Source organism: Astatotilapia calliptera, chromosome 20, assembly GCF_964374335.1.
Source record: "Astatotilapia calliptera chromosome 20, fAstCal68.1, whole genome shotgun sequence".
NCBI lineage: Eukaryota > Metazoa > Chordata > Actinopteri > Cichliformes > Cichlidae > Astatotilapia > Astatotilapia calliptera.
Genome location: NC_137441.1, coordinates 25,209,895 through 25,233,114, shown reverse-complemented (window position 1 = coordinate 25,233,114; position 23,220 = coordinate 25,209,895). Strand labels below are relative to the sequence as shown.

The window sequence follows — 23,220 nt, the reverse complement described above, 5'->3', positions numbered from 1 at the left end:
CCCTAAGGACCCCAAAGCGCTTTACATATCCAGTCATCCACACATTCACACACACATTCACACACTGAAACCAGCCCACTGAAGGAACACTGGACTGTAGTGATGGGATTTCCGGCTCTTTTTAGAGATCCGGCTCTTTCGGTTCGGCTCACTAAAAAGAGCCGGCTCTTTCGGCTCCGAACCGGCTCTTCAGGTTGTTTTGTTGCTTTAATTAATTTATTATTAACAATAATATAAAATTATGCACAAAAGGAATTACTAACGTAAAAACAAGTGGTTTTATTTATATATGTTTATATATAAATATATGCGGTGGCCCCTAGAGACAAAACACGTATAAACTCCAAAACACATTTCTAGCATGAACTGAACTTCCAAAGCAGAGCTACTAGATCACTTAAATCACACAATTGAAAGCATGTGTGTATTGTTTGTGTATTTATACACAGGCACTCATATATATATTCAAATAATTTAAAAAAAAGTTCATTTACCTGTTATTACCACACACCAAATCCGGTCGTTGGTACTTGCTGGCTTGTGTAGCCACAAGATAACAAAGGCTCAACACTGTGCCCAGCATCCTGGAGCACTTCTGTTGTCTTTTGTACGTGTTTTGAGTTTTTATGTGCTTCTGAGTTTTTATATGCTTCTGAGTTTTTACGTGCTTCGGAGTTTGTACGTGTTTTTACGTGTTTTGGAGTTTTTACGTGTTTTGGAGTTTGTACGTGTTTTTACGTGTTTTGGAGTTTGTACATGCTTCAGAGTTCGTACGTGATTTGAAGTTTGTATGTGCTTTGTCTCTAGGGGCCACCGTAAATATACTTTTATTTATTCACTCCACATAAAATTTAATAAATAAATCATATAATACAAAAATCAACTATTCACATTTCAAGTTTTAACTATTTAAATTTTCAGCTTTTTCCTTTCACAAATTTAAAGTGAAAAGAACACAAAACACTGCAAACCACAACACAATTAAATATAAATTATAATATGAAAACTAAAAGAACATGCATATTCTCTGTCATATGGACCTGCATGAATAAACTTTCTCAATCCTTTATCATCTGCAACCGAAAATAGTTGTGGATGATTACTATACCTTTCTAATGTTGTTGTCCCTGCCTCTCTTTCTCTCTCTCTGGCTCTGTTCCTGTGCTACTGAGTGTAACTACCGCCCCTCCCCCCTCTGCCCAGCGTAAAGCACAAGGCTCGCGTGCAGAGTGAAGCGGAAAAAAAGTGCGAGAGAGAGGCTGAGAGAAAGAAAAAAAAAACAAAAAAACCACGTGACGGCTCGCGATAAGGAGCCGGCTCGCGTCGTTCACGTCAAAGAGCCGGCTCTAAGAGCCATTTCGTTTGCGAACGACCCATCACTACTGGACTGGGAGGTCAAGTGGAAAAGAGGGCTTTGCTATCCTACCCTGGAACACCATTGGTTCAGATATGTGGATGACACCTGGGTGAAAATCAAATCCCAGGACGTACTACATTTCACGGATTACAGTAACTCGGTGGACCGACACATCAAATTCACCAGGGAGGATATGAAAAGTGCCAGGTTAGCCTTCTTAGACTGCGAGATTTCCATCAGGAATGGGGGACATCTAAAAGCTGACGTGTACCATAAACCTGCACATACGGATCAGTATCTAAGGTTTGACTCTCATCATCCACTGGAGCACAAACTGGGTGTCATCAGGACGCTACAACACAGAGCGAACACCATCCCCACTGACACAGCGGCCAGAGAGGCAGAAGAACAGCACATCAAGAAGGCCCTGAGTAAATGTGGTTATCCCAGCTGGACTTTTGTCAAAGCTGGAAAGGCATCTAAAGAAAGCTCCAGCCGACCCAGTAGAGAAGGACAACCGCTGCCCAAGCGAAAATCTGTAGTGATCCCATATGTGTGTCACCGGGTCTCTGTGGCTTTTAAACCCCAAAACACGCTGCGCCAAAAATTGGTCCACCCCAAGGATCGGGTCCCCCGACACAGAGTAACATAGTGTACGCCGTTAAGTGCCAGGAGGATTGCCAGGATTTATACATCGGGGAAACCAAACAACCTCTGGCGAAGCGGATGGCACAACACAGAAGAGCTACCTCGTCAGGCCAGGACTCTGCAGTCTATTTACACCTGCAGTCCAGTGGACACTCTTTCAATGATGAGGATGTACACATCCTGGACAGGGAGGAACGCTGGTTTGAGCGCGGAGTCAAGGAGGCCATTTATGTGAAAAGGGAAAGACCATCTCTGAATCGAGGAGGGGGCCTAAGGGTACATCTTTTGCCATCTTACAATGCTGTGATTGCAGCCATTCCCCAACTCTCTGTGAATGGTACTCATGGCCATTGATCAGTGGTCTTTGATCAGTGGGTTTTGGTCAGTAGTTGTTGATCAATGGTCATGAGAATTTGCATAATTATGATTAAGGAACTGACCTCCCAGTCCATTGTTCCTTCAGTGGGCTGGTTTCAGTCATTATGCAAATTTACTGTTTATAAGATTTGGGGAAACCTGCAGTCAGCTGAGACTGAAGAAGTCACTTGGATGAGTGACGAAACGTTTCTCCCACAAAACGCTATGTCCAGATGAACAGAATCAACTTTTGGAGATTTATTTGTTTATCTTTCAACAGCGTAAAATTAAGTGTGCTCCAAAGCTTCCTTTTGCTGTTAGACGTGGGAATGCAGCAGACCATCAGGGAGTGTACGGTCCATCAAGCCCACAGAACAGAGCCGGACTGGAATTTGTCAATTCATGAACTGATGGCATTCATTTCAGTTCTGTTTGTAAGAGCAATCATGTGTCCCGTTGGTGCCATTGTGGATTGCTGGTAAGAAAGATTTCTGGTGCTGGTAATCAAAGCCCCGAGACAGATTCATTTCAATTATGCAACACCTTTGATTTGATGACAAGGACACGCAGGCAGAACGGGTGAAAACAGACAAATTTGTGGCGATCTCCGACATCTGGACACGCTTCAACGAGAACTGTGCTAAGAGTTTTACTCCAGGAGAACACATGACCATAGATGAACAGCTGTTCCCTACCAAGGTTCGTTGTCCATCCACACAGTATATCGCAACCGAGCCAGACAAATTTGGGATCAAGTTCTGGATGGCCACAGATTTGGAGACCAAACATGTCTCCAATGCATCTCCTTACCTGGGAAAGGACCCCAGTCGTCAGAAGGGAGAGAGGCTGGCAGACAACGTGGTCATGAAACTGATGGAGGCATTTTTGGATGATGGGAGAAATGTCACGACGGACAGTTCCTTTACTTCCCTGTGACACTGCACAGCGAGAGGTATTCTCCACTTCAGTGCTTGGAAGTGTCAGTCTGCTTGACAATTTATGCACCTAAAAAAACCAAGACTGTGTGTCTTAACTTCAAGGCACCAAGACATGGCGATTGGTGACAACAGAAAGAGGAAGCCCAATACGATAACCGACTTTAACCACATGAAGGTATGTGAATGTGTGTATAATTTTATACCAGTGCTACAGTGTTTTCTCATGTGTGCTATACAGGTCTATAGAAAAAAAGCACATTTATTTTATTTTATTTATTTATTTCAGACATGTTAACAATATACAGGTACATTTAGAAAAGAAAATAAGAGAGGAAAAAAATACTCTACGAAAATCAATACATTTCAATATTGCTACCATTCTGATTCATTTACATGTTGAAAGGGAGTGGGAAGAAGTAAACACTTATTTGATCCCACCCCTTTGCCATAAATTATCAGTTAATATTTAGTCAGCTTCCTTACTGATATAATTTGTAATAAAAATAGTGAACAGATTTCTGATATACTATATACTATATCCTATACTATCACGTCATGATTTTTCTTTTCTTTTCTTTTTTAAATAGGGACGTTCACATAATTTCAATATTTTCCCTTTCTTTATAGCTCGAGAAGATCATATTTTTATAACTCTTTTTGAACTGTTTTATGTTTGGAGATTGCTTTAATTCCATATTCAGACTGTTCCACAGTTTCACTCCATGAACAGAAAAACAAAAGCTCTTTCTTGTAGTATGTACATTCCCTGTTTTGAAGTTACAAAAACCTCTTAAATTATAATTTCCTTCTTTCAAAACAAACATACTCTGAATATTACTTGGCAGTTCTTTATTTTTTGAATAGAATTTGTGCTGTTTGTTGTGCTTTCAATATTTCCGACTGCAAAAATAGTGAGTTTGTATGTTCCCTATAACCTGCATTGTGGATGATTTGAATTGCTTTTTTTTGAAGAGTAAAAAGTGAATGTAATGTGGTTTTATAGTTGTTTCCCCAGACCTCTGCACAATAGCTTAAGTATGGTGAAACCAGTGAACAGTATAGAATATGAAGTGATGTTCTGTCGAATACCTGTTTTGCCTTGTTTAGTATTGCAATGCTTTGTGATACTTTGGAATGAATATATCTTACGTGAGCTCTCCATTTAAGTTTTTCATCTAATTTTCACTGACTCTTTCAATATCAACACCATTTATTTGAATCTTAGCATTTGTATTTAAACTACTGTTTCTAAATAACATACGTTTATCATTAAATTTGAATAAATCTAATCTGTTTTTATCAAGCCAGAACTTCACTTATTTGATTAGTCATATCCTCCAATAAATTCTGCAGATCATCACTAGAGCAAAAAATGTTTGTGTCGTCAGCAAATACCTAACCCTTAACCCTCTAACCCCCTAACCCATATACTCATGACTCTCTCTCTCTCTGCTTTTACAGTGTGGTGTAGATGTGTTGGACCAAATGGCACGGATGTATTCCATAAGAGCAATGTATTCCATAAGAGCAGCCACACGCATGTGGCCAGTAGTGGTTTTCTACAGTATTCTGGACCTGGCGGCGATGAATGCCTACATTTTGTACAAGGCATGTACAGGATGGACAAGCGAAAGAAGATTGTTTCTGAGTCTTCTAGCTCAGGAACTTTGTTGTCGATTCATGCAGCACAAGGAAATACTAGCACAGAGGCTGGCTGCTGAAGCTGCTGTAGCTGCTGTGCCAGGGACTGTAAAGACAACGCAGTGCCAGGTGCAAGAGAGCTGCAACAGGAATCGCAGCAGGTTTACCTGTGCAACATGTCAGAAATTCACAAATGCAGGGATAATGGACACGGGATCTGCAAACACTGTAAAGTTCGCAACATTTTAAAATAAAGCAGACTTGTGTATTCATATATTGTGAATGTGTGTTTTTTGTATAGATACGGCAGGCATTTCTGAAGGTTGTAACACAGAGGTTTGGCCTGCCTTGGATCTGAGCAGTAAAGAAACGCAAATGTTGCACAACAACACACACGTACGCACAAACACAGCAAATCTGTCTTTATTAGTCCCACAAGTGGAAAATTGGCATTGTCATTGCAGAAAAGTGGATAGTGCTGTGGAATGCCAGGACTGCCAAAGTGAATTAATTAAATACACCATAAAATAATTAATAAAATGTATCAATTATTAATTAAAATTGGAATTAAATACATATTTAGTACATATTTAGGTAATTAATTATTGACACATTTAATAAATTCTTGACTCATTTAATTATTTATTTATTTCATGTTTAAATTATTTCTTGACACATTTAATTAATTATTTCATGATTTCTTTCTTTTTCACAGTCCTGACCTCTGGCTGTTCATGAATTTATTTTATCTGTCAGCCTCACCCATCAAACTCAGGGGGCGAGGTTAACGCTGATCGAGTCAAAACCATTGCTTTAGCCTGGTGGCCCCCTTTGTCCTTCTCCACACTAACAACCGGCATGTGGAAAATAACTGAAATGCACTTTGAAAAACCCCGTTTGTGTGTCACCAAATACACTTTTAATATTTTTTAGCAGTGAATGTAGTGGTTTAATCTTCAGATATCTTATAGGTTTGTCAAGAAAGAGCCTGTTTGTAAAAGTGCTTCGATGATTTCGGATATGGCTGCCCAGCCTAGTCTCACAGCAAAGTGTCTGATAGTCCATCTAAGGAGCTTGGAAAGAAAAGTGTCTGGACTTTAAGTTTCCGTGAAGATGATAAAGAAGTCCAGACATTTTCTTTCCAAGCTCCTTAGACTGTGATGACCTGGATGACTGAGAACCTTCACACACGTGTGACAGACCTGCTCGGTACACAACTGTCATAACCCCTGCTGACTGTCACCTCTCGGAGTTTCAACATAGACTTGGTTTAGTGAGGATATATCTATCCTTTGTATGTGCCATACTTGTTTCAGTCGCCAATTCTGAATTATAACTAATCAGGGCTCTAGACTAACTTTTTGACATGGGCGCACCGGTACGCCTAACTTTAAAAATTTAGGCGTACCGGCACAAAAGTTAGGCGCACTCAAATTTTTCAACCGCATCGCTTAACACCGCAGTTTTACATGTGCACTTTCTTTGGGGGGGGGAAGTCCATACAGACAATATTAATTTCTAAATTATTAACTAACAAACTTGTGCTTAAAGTGCTTTGTCAATATTATAGAAAATGTTAAAAACTTAATCATCATCTTGGCCTCCTCTGACGACCTGTTTGCTGCTGTCTGCTGCTGAAAGGCCGTGGGGAGAGGGGACACTTGGGCAGTGCATTTACTGCAGCATATAATGTGTTTTCTGGATACACTGTGCTTTTTCAGCATTCAAATATTGATGGCACCGTGTCAGAGCACTGGCTATGAATTTCAGACAGATCAGGCCTTAACAAAAAAGTTATCAATAGTTCTTTTCATCTTTTCTTATTACCCACAGCTACAGTACATCCACTTCTCTCAGGCCTAGGCTGCTCACTAGGGCTGAGTATCATCACTGATTTCTATAATCCATTCAATTCCGGTTCTCAAAGTCCTGATTTGATTCAATTTAGCCTCAGACAGTCAGAAATATTATAATTCTGATCATTTATCAGTACTGATACACATGAGACTTCATCAGAATTGTGAAAATCACAGCAGATGCCTTTGTGTGAAAGTAACTGAGAATAAAACACAGGAAAACATGAAGGAGATTTTCCTGGTCTGGCTTTTTATAGCAGATAACCTTAAAAATATTCTGCAATTTTGCATAATTTTAAGAAATTTAAATTTCTTCAGTATTGAACAGCAGAAATTAGGCTTTCTTGTCCGAGGTCATTTAAGTGAAAAAAAGAAAAAGCGCTGTAAACAACGCTAGACTGGTGGGTAATAAGCGAATGAATAATGCAGAAAACAGATTTGAGACGGGAAACTGTTCCTGAAGTACAGAGAGAGAGAGAGAGCTGTGCAGGAAGTGTGATTTTTATCGTGGTGGAAGCAAAACAGCAAAAGTCAGAGGGAATTCATGACGACATTGATCAAATGTGAAGCGCAGTTTGCTGCTTCTTTTGCTGCAGGCTCGGTGAATTTTGGTTGGAGAGAGGCAAAACCTGCAGCTCAGAATCAGCGCAAAAAGACGTAAACACAGTGCGGACCCGAAGAATCGCTAAGCTCCGACAGCGTGTCCGTGTTCAGGCCGTCGGGTGAGAAAGCCGAGAAAGACGAAGCTGATTCTGATGTGTTGGGTCCGCTCCGTGTTTAGGTCTTTGTGTGGAATCCGTTAATGAATTGATATCGCTTTATTCAAGCTACTCACCTCTCTCTTCCACCTGCACTTTCAACTGGACCACGGCCAATCAGAGAGGTCCCGCCCCTGACTATCTCTGATTGGTTTAGTCCACGATAGGGGCATAATGTGTGTCTGTTGTTGACCACACGGAGAGTTACAGAGATTTTTTTTTTGTTACCGGAACAGTTGGTCGCACCTGTGCGACCAAATATTTATTTTTAGTCGCACCACTGAAAAATTTGGTCGCATTTGCGACCAAATTGGTCGCACTCTAGAGCCCTGCTAATGTTAAAAACATATTTAAGGAGGAGATGGAGCAAAAACAAATCCAGTCAACATCTGATCTTTGTGCTTTTTGTTCAATTATCACCGTGACCTGTGTATAAATGTGTGTGTGTGTGTGTATATATATATATATATATATATATATATATATATATATATATATTAGGGGTGCAACGATACACAAAATTCACGGTTGGGTTCGGTTCGATACTTTGGTGTCACGGTTCGATATTTTTTCGATACAAAAAAAAAGTTCATGCCTTTTTAATTTGTCATTTATTAAAATTATAAATATATATTTTAACTCAAAAGTACAGTTTTTAAATTTAACCCTAACCCTTGTGCGTGTTTTTTATTTTGACAGCGAATGCGCACCTGCGGACCACTTATGTGCAGCCCTGGTTATTTAGCTTGTCATATTGCAGCCACAGAAATTATTTTGTCCATGAAACCATAAAGCTGCACTTTCTTTTTGCCTTATAGTCTGATTTGTCATAACTTCTCCGTTTTGTGGTAAGCTTTTCTTTGGCTGTCACTTCTTCACCCTGACCTGTCTTATTTGGCTCAGCAGAACTAAAATATATATCTGTCTGTGAAGGTTCTCAGTCACCCAGGTCATCGTAGTCAAATATATATCCTGCTGCTTTTACACACGCACTCACATAAGCTCAGCGATTCTCTGCGCGATCAACCTCTCACATGTTTAAGCTGCGGGAGATTTCACTTGTCATGTTTGCATAGTAAGCTAACGATTAATAAGACGATGTCAGAGGAATTGGTGCGCAAATTATCATCACTCACAGATCAGTGCTGTCGCTCTCTATACACAGTTTGCACGATTGCAAAGTGAAAGCAAAAAAACAAGCGCAAATTCAAACGGGATTTCAATATGTCACATATTGACAGTGGCTCACCGATGCCAATGACATAATTACCCAGCTACATTTCTGAAAGAATGCAAAAGCATTGACATATATTTTTCCTTCCTACAATAGCCCGACGGGCAGGGAAGAGATAGATTTTGGTAGCCCGACTGAAAAAATTGCTAGCCCCAGGACGTCGGGCTAGCGATTTTGCGAGCCCTGTATCTGATTGAGGAATCACTCATCTTTGGAAAAGAGAGTTTATTACAGAGAAATGTCTCTTTCCAAAATAAAAGCTATACTATCCGCTTCTTCTGGGCTATATTCTCAGCAGCATATTAAACATATCAGGTCCCCATAAGGAGAATCATGTGCTAACAGCTGTCTAAATGACTCGGCTATAGTTAGTAGCATGCTTGTTGTTTTTGTCTTTGCACTAGGATGATGTCGGCGTAAATGTGCAGTCATAGTCGTTGTGTTCCCACTAGTGCTTTCAGGTTAATCTCGTTGAAATGACCTTAACGCCACAACACGGCAAATCTCCGTTAACGAGCTACCACCGATCGCCCCGTGCATGGGGCTAGACGGCCAACACGTTAACGAGCTAACTGCGCTAACACACTAGTTCCCACCCATGTAATTGAGCATTGCATGGCACATCCAACATACTGTTTTACTTTAGTCCATGACTCGCTTAGTGGAGCTGTTCTCATCGAGACGACCCCTCCTAACTACAGTTTTATCAGTGAGACCAGGGTGAGCAGGAGAGGAGGAGGGGTTGCTGTCTTATTTAATGAATCATTTCAATGTAAGCAGCTATCTCCTGGAAGTTTTCAGTCTTTTGAATATGTGGCTTTACAGCTGAAGGCCCCGTCAAAAGTTGTGTTTCTTAATGTTTACAGGCCTCCCAAATACTGCACAGACTTTTTTAATGACCTCAGTGAACTGCTGTCTGATCTGTGTTGATTTCGACTGTGTAATTATTGTTGGGGATTTTAACATCCATGTGGACAACCCTCAGGACAAAGGGACTAAAGACCTGAGTAACACTCTGGGCAACTTTGGGCTGACTCAGCATGTAACAGAGGCCACACATAATAGAGGACACACTCTTGACCTACTGATCCCCAAGAGCCTGAGCATTTCAAACATTACTGTGTCTGATGTGGGCTTATCTGATCATTACTGTGTTTTCTTTGAAAGTAAAATCTCAGCCCACACAAATATATCAACAGCAGTGATCACAAAACGGTGTATAACTGAAGACAGTAGTGAGATCTTTAACCAGGTCTTCCCATTAACACCTGACCTGTCCAAAGGTTCAGTCAATGAGCTCGTCAATAGCTTCAATGCAAAAATGTTAAATGTAATGGATACTATTGCCCCCATTAAGGTGAAGGTTATCTCTGGAAGGAAAAAGTCTCCATGGAGAAACTCCACACTAGTGAAAAATGAAAAAAGAGAGTGTAGGAAAGCTGAGCGCAGATGGAGAAAAACAAACCTCCAGGTTCATTATGACATCTATAAAGAGAAACTTCACAATTATAATTTACAACTGAGGAGTGCAAGAAGGTCCTACTTCTCTGACATCATCACTAAAAACAGCCATAATGCTTGGGTCTTATTTTCTACAGTTGACAGGCTAACAAACCCTCCTGTGCCAGTGGCAGCTGAACTTCATTCAACCATGGCCTGCAATGACTTTGCCAAATTCTTCACAGACAAAATCCAAAAGATTAGACAAGCAGTTGGTACACCAACAGCAGATCCAGGATATGTACTGTGTCCACCGAAAAACTGTTTAAACACCATCAAAGAGTTTCACCCGATTAACAGCAAAGACCTGGAGGACATCTTAGGTCAACTGAACTCCTCCTCTTGCTGTTTAGATGTCCTGCCAACAAGTTTTTTCAAAAAGGTCTCAAAGACTTTAGAGTCAGACCTGTTACAGATCGTCAACTTTTCCTTAATGTCAGGTGTGTTTCCAGAACCACTAAAAACTGCTGTAATCAAACCTATACTGAAAAAGGACAATCTTGACAAGACACAAATGAAAAACTACAGGCCGATCTCAAATCTCCCATTTTTAAGTAAGATCATTGAAAAAGCAGTTTCTCAACAGCTCAATTACTTCTTAAAACAGAATAACTGCTACGATGCCTTCCAGTCAGGTTTTAGACAGAACCACAGCACTGAAACCGCTCTGACAAAAGTGTTTAATGACATATGTCTGAACACAGACAGTAGAAAAATGTCAGTCCTAGTTTTGCTGGATCTCAGTGCAGCATTTGATACAGTTGACCACAACATATTACTCAAACGACTGGAGAACTGGGCAGGTCTCTCAGGAACTGTACTAAACTGGTTCAAAACATACGTAGAAAACAGGAAATACTTTGTATCAATAGGTAACTTCACATCCGAGCAGACAAGTATCACATGTGGAGTTCCCCAAGGTTCCATCTTGGGACCCCCTCTGTTTAACATTTACATGCTCCCACTGGCACAGATTATAAAGAACAACAAAATAAACTACCACAGCTATGCAGATGACACACAAATATATATCACAATGTCACCAGGAGACCGAGGCCCTGTACAGGCTCTTGGTAAATGCATTGAGGAAATTAATGACTGGTTGTGCCACAATTTTCTCCAACTAAACAAAAACAAAACTGAAGTAATAGTCTTTGGCGCCAAAGAAAAACGATTACAGGTCACCAGAGAACTTCAATCTATACATCTAAAAACCACAGACCAGGCGAGAAATTTGGGTGTAGTGATGGATGCAGACCTAAACTTAGAAAAACACATTAAGACAATAACAAAATCAGCTTACTATCACCTCAAGAATATTTCAAGGATAAAAGATCTGATGTCTCAACAGGACCTGGAAAAACTAGTCCATGCATTCATCTTTAGTAGGCTTGATTACTGTAACAGCATCTTTACAGGTCTACCTAAAAAATCAGTCAGACAACTACAGCTCATTCAGAACTCTGCTGCTCGAGTCCTCACTAAGACCAAAAAAGTGGACCACATCAGTCCAGCTCTGAGGTCTTTACACTGGCTGCCTGTCCGTCAGAGGATAGACTTTAAAGTTCTGATGCTGGCCTATAAAGCTCTGAATGGTTTAGGACCAAAATACATCAGTGACCTCCTAACCCAGTATGAACCTTCCAGATCCCTCAGGTCATCTGGATCCGGTCTTTTATCAGTTCTCAGAGTCAGAACCAGACACGGAGAAGCTGCATTCAGCTTTTATGCTCCTTATATCTGGAACAAACTCCCAGAAAGCCTCAGATCAGCTGAAACACTCAGTTTATTTAAATCCAGGTTGAAGACTCACCTGTTCTCAGCTGCATTTGAATAAAGCACCAAATCCACACTTTTAAGCTTAAATTTCAAAACTTACACTAACTACTGATCTTATCTATTTCTGATTTTATCTGTCTTGATTTTATATACTGTTTTGTTTGTTTGTTAATTAGTTAAGCTTAAATTTCAAAACTTACATTAACTACTGATTTTATCTACTGTTCTGATTTTATCTGTTTTGATTTTATATACTGTTTTGTTTGTTTGTTTGTTTGTTAAGTGGGATTAGAGCTCTGGGTAGCTCCCCAGCTGGGTCTAGACTGGGTCTAGAGAGTATTTTAAATTCGGGGAATTTAAAACAGAAAGTAGCTCGTCCACATAAGGACTGGTAGCTCCCCTTACGATAAGGGTTCAGATCGCGCGAACAGGTGTGGGATTAGAGCTCTGGGTAGCTCCCCAACTGGGTCTAGACTGGGTCTAGAGAGTACTTTAAATTCAGGGAATTTAAAATAGAAAGTAGCTCGTCCACAGAAGGACTGGTAGCTCCCCTTACGATAAGGGTTCAGATCGCGCGAACAGGTGTGAAATGTGTGTGTTTAGTTAGTTTGTTTGTTTGCTTGTTTTAATCAATTTTAAATCATGCTTTTTATTTGTTTTTGTTTCTAATGTCTCTGTAAAGCACTTTGAATCACCTTGTTGTTGAATTGTGCTATACAAATAAATTTGCCTTGCCTTGCCTTGCCTTGCTTACCTTCAGGGTCATACGTCACATGAAAACCAAAATAATTCCAAACGCCAGATCTGAATGAGGGTGGGGGAGGTTCATGTTGCAAGGAGAGCTTAACTTCTGTCTTGCTAGCTTGCCCTGCGCTCTTCATTCTGACTATGCTGTCTGTGTTGAGCGCTCAGTGGATCTGCGCTCGACAGTGCAGCCTAGGCAGAGTAGTCGAACGCAGATCCACTGAGCGCTCCACACAGACAGCATCGTCAGAAGGAAAGTTGATAAAATAAATTACAAATGTTGTATTGTTCGATACATATGCGTACCGAACTGAAAGCACTGTATCGAACGGTTCAATACCGATACATGTATTGTTGCACCCCTAATATATATATATATATATATATATATACATATATATATATATATATATATACACAGTGGGGCAAAAAAGTATTTAGTCAGCCACCGACTGTGCAAGTTCCCCCACTTAAAATGATGACAGAGGTCAGTAATTTGCACCAGAGGTACACTTCAACTGTGAGAGACAGAATGTGAAAAAAAAATCCATGAATTCACATGGTAGGATTTGTAAAGAATTTATTCGTAAATTAGGGGGGAAAATAAGTATTTGGTCACCTCAAACAAGGAAAATCTCTGGCTCTCACAGACCTGTAACGTCTTCTGTAAGAAGCTTTTCTGTCCCCCACTCGTTACCTGTATGAATGGCACCTGTTTGAACTCATCATCTGTATAAAAGACACCTGTCCACAGCCTCAAACAGTCAGACTCCAAACGCCGCCATGGCCAAGACCAAAGAGCTTTCGAAGGACACCAGGAAAAGTATTGTAGACCTGCACCAGACTGGGAAGAGTGAATCTACAATAGGCAAGCAGCGTGGTGTGAAAAAATCAACTGTGGGAGCAATCATCAGAAAATGGAAGACATACAAGACCACTGATAATCTCCCTCGATCTGGGGCTCCACGCAAGATCTCATCCCGTGGGGTCAAAATGATCATGAGAACGGTGAGCAAAGATCCCAGAACCACACGGGGAGACCTGGTGAATGACCTGCAGAGAGCTGGGACCAAAGTAACAAAGGTCACCATCAGTAACACACTACAACGGCAGGGAATCAAATCCTGCAGTGCCAGACGTGTTCCGCTGCTGAAGCCAGTGCATGTCCAGGCCCGTCTGAAATTTGCCAGAGAGCACATGAATGATACAGCAGAGGATTGGGAGAATGTCATGTGGCCAGATGAAACCAAAGTAGAACTTTTTGGTATAAACTCAACTCGTCGTGTTTGGAGGAAGAAGAATACTGAGTTGCATCCCAAGAACACCATACCTACTGTGAAGCATGGGGGTGGAAACATCATGCTATGGGGCTGTTTTTCTGCCAAGGGGACAGGACGACTGATCCGTGTTAAGGACAGAATGAATGGGGCCATGTATCGTGAGATTTTGAGCCAAAACCTCCTTCCATCAGTGAGAACTTTGAAGATGAAACGAGGCTGGGTCTTCCAACATGACAATGATCCAAAACACACCGCCCGGGCAACAAAGGAGTGGCTCCGTAAGAAGCATTTGAAAGTCCATGAGTGGCCTAGCCAGTCTCCAGACCTCAACCCCATAGAAAATCTGTGGCGGGAGTTGAAAGTCCGTGTTGCTCGGCGACAGCCCCAAAACATCACTGCTCTCGAGAAGATCTGCATGGAGGAAAGGGCCAAGATACCAGCTACTGTGTGTGCAAACCTGGTAAAGACGTGTAGTAAACGTTTGACCTCTGTTATTGCCAACAAAGGTTATGTTACAAAGTATTGAGTTGTATTTTTGTTATTGACCAAATACTTATTTTCCACCCTAATTTACGAATAAATTCTTTACAAATCCTACCATGTGGATTCATGGATTTTTTTTTTCACATTCTGTCTCTCACAGTTGAAGTGTACCTCTGGTGCAAATTACTGACCTCTGTCATCATTTTAAGTGGGGGAACTTGCACAATCGGTGGCTGACTAAATACTTTTTTGCCCCACTGTATATATATATATATTAGGGGTGCAACGATATTTGTATCGATATTGAACCGTTCGATACAGTGCTTTCGGTTCGGTACGCATATGTATCGAACAATACAACATTTGTAATTTATTTTATCAATTTTCCTTCTGACGATGCTGTCTGTGTGGAGCGCTCAGTGAATCTGTGTTCGACTACTCCGCCTAGGCTGCACTGTCGAGCGCAGATCCACTGAGCGCTCCACACAGACAGCATAGTCAGAAGGAAGAGCACAGGGCAAGCTAGCGAGACAGAAGTTAAGCTCTCCTTGCAACAGGCAAATTGACCCTCATTCAGATCTGGCGTTTGGAATTATTTTGGTTTTCATGTGACGTATGACCCTGAAGGTAAGCGAGTCATGGACTAAAGTAAAACAGTATGTTGGATGTGCCATGCAATGCTCAATTACATTGGTGTGAACTAGTGTGTTAGCGCAGTTAGCTCGTTAACGTGTTGGCCGTCTAGCCCCATGCACGGAGCGATCGGCGGTAGCTCGTTAACGGAGATTTGCTGTGTTGTGGCGTTAAGGTCATTTTAACAAGATTAACCTGAAAGCACTAGTGGGAACACAACGAATATGACTGCACATTTACACCGACATCATCCTAGTGCAAAGACAAAAACAACAAGCATGCTACTAACTTTAGCCGAGTCATTTAGACAGCTGTTAGCACATGATTCTCCTTATGCTGCTGAGAATATAGCCCAGAAGAAGCGGATAGTATAGCTTTTATTTTGGAAAGAGCCATTTCTCTGTAATAAACTCTCTTTTCCAAAGATGAGTGATTCCTCACCAATTCCTCTGACATCGTCTTATTAATCGTTAGCTTACTATGCAAACATGACAAGTGAAATCTCCCGCAGCTTAAACATGTGAGAGGTTGATCGCGCAGAGAATCGCTGAGCTTATGTGAGTGCGCGTGTAAAAGCATTTCAGTTCTGCTGAGCCAAATAAGACAGGTCAGGGTGAAGAAGTGACAGCCAAATAAAAGCTTACCACAAAACGGAGAAGTTATGACAAATCAGACTATAAGGCAAAAAGAAAGTGCAGCTTTATGGTTTCATGGGCAAAATAATTTCTGTGGCTGCAATATGACGAGCTATATAACCAGGGCTGCACATAAGTGGTCCGCAGGTGCGCATTCGCTGTCAAAATAAAAAACGCGCACAAGGGTTAGGGTTAGGGTTAAATTTAAAAACTGTACTTTTGAGTTAAAATATATATTTATAATTTTAATAAATGACAAATTAAAAAGGCATGAACATTTTTTTTGTATCGAAAAAATATCGAACCGTGACACCAAAGTATCGAACCGAACCCAACCGTGAATTTTGTGTATCGTTGCACCCCTAATATATATATATTGGGGGTGCTAGTAGGTGTTAGGTTCAGGGAATTTACGCAAATTTGCACAGGGTTAGTAAATCTAGTGGTAGGGACTTGCACCAAGAAAAAAGTCAGTATTTCTAGTGTTAACCATAATGTAAACCAACAAGAGGCCACCAGACAGGAAAACATACAAAGAGACTTTAAGAGAATGCTAACTGCCCCAACAGTACTGACCTAAGCCTAATCTTAAAAGTAGAGAGGGTATCTGTCTTCCGAATCCAAATTGGCAGCTGTTTTCACAGAAGAGGGGCCTGAAAGGTGAAGGTTCTACCTGCCATTCTCCCCAACTTTCAGGCAATGAATGGTTAATCTAAAAAATAAACAAAAAAATACTGCAGTGAGTGTCCTGTAAAGTTTTTAACTAATTTTAAATAAACTTTTAAATGTTTTGTGCACTTTGATTAAAAATTTTCAGGGATACGACTTTGTTTTGTTTGATTATATATCGTCTTTATTTTCTCATCGTAGATGGTCTGTTTATATTATTTGTAGAGTTTGTAAATGAGCAGCCAAAATGGTTTTCACTGAGTCAGCAAAACTGTTTCTCCCCACAACATGATTTTCATTGGTATATCTAAGCAACATGCTTACCATGTGGAGATTTGCTAATGGTTAAGGCAAAAAATGTATGCTTTTTGATCTGTCCCTTCAGATTTTCCACAACATGACTGTAAGGATGTGGAGGGGCTCACAAATCAGCAGGTCTGTAACCAGGAGAAGAACTCCAGTTTAGGCCAGGAGGATCCTTCACAGATTAAAGGGGAACAGGAGGAACTCAGTACCACTGAAGAGGAAAAACCGCTTGTACTAATGCAGGAGACTGCAAATTTTCCATCTCGTGAAAAAAGTGACCACAGTGAATCAGAACCATGCTGTGACCAGTGCCTTTCTCACAACTCTTCTGACACAGATGAGGATGAAAGCAAGGATGGTAACTCACACAGAAATAAGTCGGAGCAAATCGTATCAGGCTTGTCAGTTCAAAATTCCAAGACAGCTAAGTTATGTAGAACCTGTGGGAAAAGATTTATTTGGAAGTCAGACTTAACTAAACACATGCGAAGTCACACTGGTGAGAAACCACATTGCTGTAGCACCTGTGGGAAAAGATTTCTTGTAAAATCAAATTTGAAAACACACATGCGAATTCACACAGGCGAGAAGCCACATTGCTGTAGCACCTGTGGGAAAAGATTTACTGTGAAGGGTCATTTGAATATGCACATGCGAATTCACACAGGCGAGAAGCCACATTGCTGTAGTAGTTGTGGGAAAAGATTTCATGTAAAATCAAATTTGAAAACACACATGCGAATTCACACAGGCGAGAAGCCACATTGCTGTAGCACCTGTGGGAAAAGATTTACTAGCAAGAGTGAGTTGAATATGCACATGCAAATTCACACAGGTGATAAGCCACATTGCTGTAGCACCTGTGGGAAAAGATTTACTAGGAAGAGTCACTTGAAGAGACACATGCAAATTCACACAGGTGATAAGCCACATTGCTGTAGCACCTGTGGGAAAAGATTTACTAGGAAGAGTCACTTGAATATGCACATGCGAATTCACACAGGTGAGAAGCCACATTCTGTATTACTTTAGTACAGTTGAAAATGCATTTCGGAAACCATCCTACATGCTAAGTTTCATTCTTAGAAAATGGTGATGGCAGATCACATAAACAGTGTTTGGATCATTTAAAAATGAGCATTCGGAAAAAAAAACTTCATTTTGAAAAGGTTTTCAGAAGCTCAGTTTCTTTTTTCACACATGGACAAGAAAAAGTGTTTGTCTCGCAACATGAAATGTTTGCACCTTTATCACATTTTCTGACATCATTTTTTATTGTTTATGGGCTTTGTCTTTACTGAAGTTTCTTCATTTTCTTTGGCATGGCCTCAACAGTGCTTGAGATATTTTTGGGTCTTGACATAAAAGAACTATTTCTCAGAATCACACTTGGAAATATCAGTTTAAAAAAACTACCCGTGTACATGCGGTAGCCTTTATTGAAATCAGTTTTTTCTCTGAAGTTCACAGTTTGAAGGTGTTTAAAGCATGAGACAGTTTACTAACTGTACACTGTTCGCTAACTTGCACACTGCCAGAACTCCTGTTGGGATTTTGTTTTTTTTTTTAAATGAATTTATACACTAGATTGACATTAATGGGAAGTGCTTTGTAGATGGAAAGGGAATATTTTAGGGAATGACAATGTTAGGCGGTTGATTCAAGTTCTCGTATTGTTTGTGACCCATATACTTAGGTCATTTATTATTCATATTTTTAACATAGCTTGCACTACTGTTATGTGAACACCTGTTGATACCCAGCTGTTGTTTTGTAAAAGGACCTCAGAAGAGTCCCGGGAGTCTTCATCTTTATTTATCTTGATTGGTGTTTGGCCTGCATGTACTTATGGCGAACACCCTAGTGGGCTTTTCTTTCTTCTAAATCTTTGTTAATCTTGTATGTTCAATAAAACTGTTGGCATCACACTTCACTCATCTCCTGTAGATTTTGTGTTTTGGTTTCAATTGTGTTCCAAAAGCCTGAATCAACATCTTTCCAGCCTATAGAAATTCTGCAAAGCCTTTAAAATTTGCGACCCCACAATCCTGCTGCTCTTTGAAAAACTAACAGTACTTCCAAACGAGCTGTTAAACAGGGCTTCGTGTGATCTGCCTTTTGGTGATCAACTGGTCAGAAAGATTCAACGCATTCAAGTGGATAATCATGCTAACTTCCTTGATTCTTGTCCTCACTTTCCAGGTCCTCAACGGTACTCCATCAATGTCTCCTGAAGTTGTGTGTTTCAGAACAAAAGTGGAGCAAATGACGAGAGAGGAAACGGAAGACCTCAGATATGATTGGCTGGCTGGGAAGCTGTGCAGGCCCTGATCTGTATATTTGAATGTCTCAATCCTCACAGAGGATTGGCTGCCTGGGGACCTGGCAAAAATATATAGAAATAGTATGATTAACTCATTCACTGCCAGCCATGAGTCAACGTATGCTTTTAATTGATGTCTATAGACGTCAATGGCAGTGAATGAGTTAAGCATAAATACTACATTTAGCAGAAATACTATATTAAGCACAAATCCTATAAAAAGCAGAAATACTATATTAAGCACAAATCCTATAAAAAGCAGAAATACTGTACTATGATTTGGTAGACAAACTATAATTATTAGAAATACTGTATTTGGCAGAAATACTATGTTTTGGCAGAAGTACTATATTTACCTCAAATCCTATAAAATAGCAGAAATAGTATGATTTAGCAGAAATACTGTATTTAGCACAAGTACCAAAAAGTACCAGAAATACTATGATTTAGCAGAAATACTATGATTGAGCAGAAGTACTAAGATGTAGTAAAAGTACATCTTAGTAAGAGTAAGAGCATTTGTGCCATGGAGTGTTAACAAGAATATGAGGTCCATATTAGAAAAGCTGTTAAAATCATAAAAGTTTGCAGAATTGTAATAAATGATGAATATGAATTACTGGTCTGTGACAGTATATTAATTTGTAGGGAAAAAAACATGTTGACCAAGGTGGAATCGAACCCACGGTCTTGGCTTGCAGACCCGTGTCATTACCAACTGCGCCACTGGGAAAGAGAGCAGCCGCTTTGAGAAACAGGGTGATGAGGAGTCAGAATTAGATCGCGGTGAGAGGCAAAAAACGCAGTTTTTTGGAGTTACAAAACGTTGTGTAACTCAAAAACTAGGTGGACTAGAAGCATAATTCTTCTACTGGCTGAATCAGCGGACTTTGGTGTACTTTGACTGCGATTTTCATTGCTCTTTGTACAACCGTCGCTGAGATATGACGAGAGAGGAAACGGAAGACCTCAGATATGATTGGCTGGCTGGGAAGCCCTGCAGGCCCTGATATGTATATTTGAATGTCTCAATCCTCACAGAGGATTGGATGCCTGGGGACCTGGCAGAAATATATAGAAATAGTATGATTAAGCATAAATACTACATTTAGCAGAAATACTATATTAAGCACAAATCCTATAAAAAGCAAAAATACTATATTAAGCACAAATCCTATAAAAAGCAAAAATACTATATTAAGCACAAATCCTATAAAAAGCAGAAATACTATATTAAGCACAAATCCTATTAAAAGCAGAAATAGTATATTAAGCACAAATCTTATAAAATAGCAGAAATAGTTTGATTTAGCACAATAGTAATAAGTTAAACAGAAAAATTGGAAAAGCAAAATGGACAGCTGAAAAAATGCTGAACATGCTGAGGGTCCCTCAAATATACTTGTTAAATGAAAAAAATCAGACAAAAAATATATAACAGCCACACAATCACAAATATGTACACATAAGGAAACACACATGCACAGAGAGACACACACACAAGATCCAATTCAGTCAACCAGTCTAAAATATATTGAATTTGAATCTTACAATGAGATCATCCCATTAAAAGGCTTTCTCTCTCTCTCTCTCTGTCTCTCTCTCTGTCACACACACACACGCACACTCACTCACATACACACAGGGAGAGAGAAGTAAGTAAGACCTGCTTCTTTCAGTTTATTTCACATAGTGAGGATTCCCCTCAAACAAATGGTAATAATTTCCTAACCGTAGGGGCTAGAACGGTCATTCTTACACCGTTTTGTTCAGAAGAGATGGGGGAATCTTCAAGTGTTAACAATTTATCATTAAAATATGAATTATTAAAGATATTTGACTTCTAATGCACCATAACTGAGTAGAGCGAAGCAAAAACTGCCTTGACTTGACCTCAAACAACGCTTTGTAACTCTAACGGTGTGTTCACACCGAACGCGATGGACGCGAATAAAACGCCCCAAACGCCCCTAATTTGACGCGTGTACATTCGCGTCTCAACGCGTGTCCAAGAAAAATCCATCGCGCCTCAAAATATGATATTTTGACGCGCGTGAACCGGAAATGTGGGAGGAATGTGGGAGGGAGTTGTGCCAGACTGGTATCTTTGCAAGATGGCAGCTATCGAGCTAGCGCTTGAAGAGAGAGTCTCCCTTCTCTATGTACTGTGGAGAGCAGAGCAGCGGCGTAAAAGACGTCCTCGCCGTACCTGGGTCCATCAGGTCCTCCAGAGGCATGAGCAGTTTGGTGAGTTTCACCACTTGCTCCAGGAGCTGCGCCTGGATGACGGCCGATTCCAGCGCTATCACCGTCGGCCAGTTTGAGGACCTGCTTTCCCTCGTCGGTCCCAGCATCGCCCGCTTAAACACCAACTACAGACGCTCAATCCCACCTGCAGAGCGCCTGTCCGTCTGCCTGAGGTTAGTAAAACTATTTAATACGGTAGTCCTTTATTGATATCTGTGCTAATATGCTAATCCATCCAGTTATACACTGCTAACATGGATGTGCTATGCTAACAGTGAATGCTGTCGGTGTTTACTGAAAGCAAACTGTGGTACAGAGACGACTCTTTATAATATTTCTAGTGATACTCAGAAGCTCTCATCAAGTCCCGATTTAATTCGATTTATGCTGTTATCAGTGTTTGCATGATAGCATGGCTGTGGTGTCACATCAATGTATGCGCTCGGTGTTTGCTGATATCAAACTGTAGCATTAGGACCACTGAGTTAACCTTTGTAGTGATACTCACTCCTTTTTATTTAGACCTGGTTTAATTCTGGGATAGTTGAATATTTGTATATAATCCCTGCAGCTGTCAGACTCTATAGCAGGGGTCACAGCCTTTATTAAAACAGAGTTAGATAAAACTGTGAACAGTTTGGTTCATCTCTAGTTACATGGTTCTATCTTGATAAGCTGTCATATCACAGATTAATTTTTCAAAAATATTAATGATTTAAGCAAGGAAAGGGCTACATGTCAACACACAACTCTTTATTTCTATTAATGTCTTACTTCATTCCTACCTGATTGACATGTTTAGGAATTATGAGTGATTGGCTCACTGTAGTTGTGAAAGTTGCTACCAATCAAATTATGATATGTTAAAGTTAAAACAAAACACAACTGTTTTAGATATTATCTAATATACATTTTGTAATTATCCTTATAATTACAAAATGTTTTATGTAAGATTTAAGTTTTGTGATTTATATCTGACATCACAAAAGTATTTTGGAATTTGAATAATGTATTTTGTAACTGCAGTACACATAATACTGATTTTGAACAATTTTGTCCAGGTTCCTTGTCACCGGGGACTCCTTCAGGACCATCGCGTTCAGTTTCAGAGTCGGTGTGTCCACGGTGAGCCAGATCACCCCCCAGGCAGCGACGTCCATCTGGGACTGTCTAGTGGACGACTTCATGGCTGTGCCTTCACCTGGAGACTGGCGGTCCATCACAGAGGGATTCCAGGAGCGCTGGAACTTTCCTCTGTGCTGTGCAGCTCTGGATGGGAAGCACATCCAGACAAAGGCACCCCATATATCATATAGGAGACACACACATTGATATACACTAAATATTCATTTCATTTCTTTTTTGTGGTGCCCAAATTGATGCACCTGCTTGATTTTGTTTAAACAATTATTGCACACTTTCTGTAAATCCAGTAAACTTCTTTTCACTTCTCAAATATCACTGTGTGTGTCTCCTGTATGATATTTAACTGACATTTTTTATTGTAACAACCAACGATTTATACAGGAAAATAATGTCTATTAACAAGGTTGCCCAAACTTCTGCATCCCACTGTATCAGTATATTTTGTCATTAGTATAATATGAAATAAATTCTACATGTGTCAAGTTGTGTGCCAACATTTGCTGTGTAGTAGAACTGAGACATTAGTCATTATAAACATTTATTTGAAATAATATTAAAAGTCTCAAACAGAAAAACATTAAACATAAATATATAAAATATAAGAATTTACAGAGAGACAGGAATAAAAAGGACCAGCTGCTCTCCAGAGCAGGAACAAGGCTGAGGAGGAAATGCTCCATTGGAGA

At 40.1% G+C, this 23,220-nt stretch overlaps 3 protein-coding genes across 3 annotated transcripts in view; all 3 read left to right on the top strand.

The window, feature by feature from the left end:
* The window catches only part of LOC113013880 (uncharacterized), a 117,744-nt gene that overhangs the window by 18,738 nt on the left and 75,786 nt on the right, over positions 1-23,220 (top strand). The gene's annotated exons all lie outside the window — the stretch shown is intronic.
* On the top strand, positions 16,603-17,874 carry LOC145423143 (uncharacterized). Its single transcript, XM_080295335.1, has one exon. It carries the CDS (start codon positions 17,056-17,058, stop codon positions 17,848-17,850), a length of 795 nt encoding a protein of 264 aa, XP_080151461.1. The 5' UTR covers positions 16,603-17,055; the 3' UTR covers positions 17,851-17,874.
* Positions 21,067-23,016, top strand: LOC145423146 (uncharacterized). Its single transcript, XM_080295339.1, has 2 exons — positions 21,067-21,561; positions 22,450-23,016. The coding sequence occupies exons 1-2, from the start codon at positions 21,302-21,304 to the stop codon at positions 22,718-22,720; spliced, it is 531 nt and encodes a 176-aa protein (XP_080151465.1). The 5' UTR covers positions 21,067-21,301; the 3' UTR covers positions 22,721-23,016.

Coding starts and splice junctions, on each gene's coding strand:
- LOC145423143 (XM_080295335.1), top strand. CDS start 17,056: ATGCAGGAGACTGCAAATTTTCCATCTCGTGAAAAAAGTGACCACAGT.
- LOC145423146 (XM_080295339.1), top strand. CDS start 21,302: ATGTACTGTGGAGAGCAGAGCAGCGGCGTAAAAGACGTCCTCGCCGTA. Junction 21,562..22,449: donor CGCCTGTCCGTCTGCCTGAG/GTTAGTAAAACT, acceptor AATTTTGTCCAG/GTTCCTTGTCACCGGGGACT.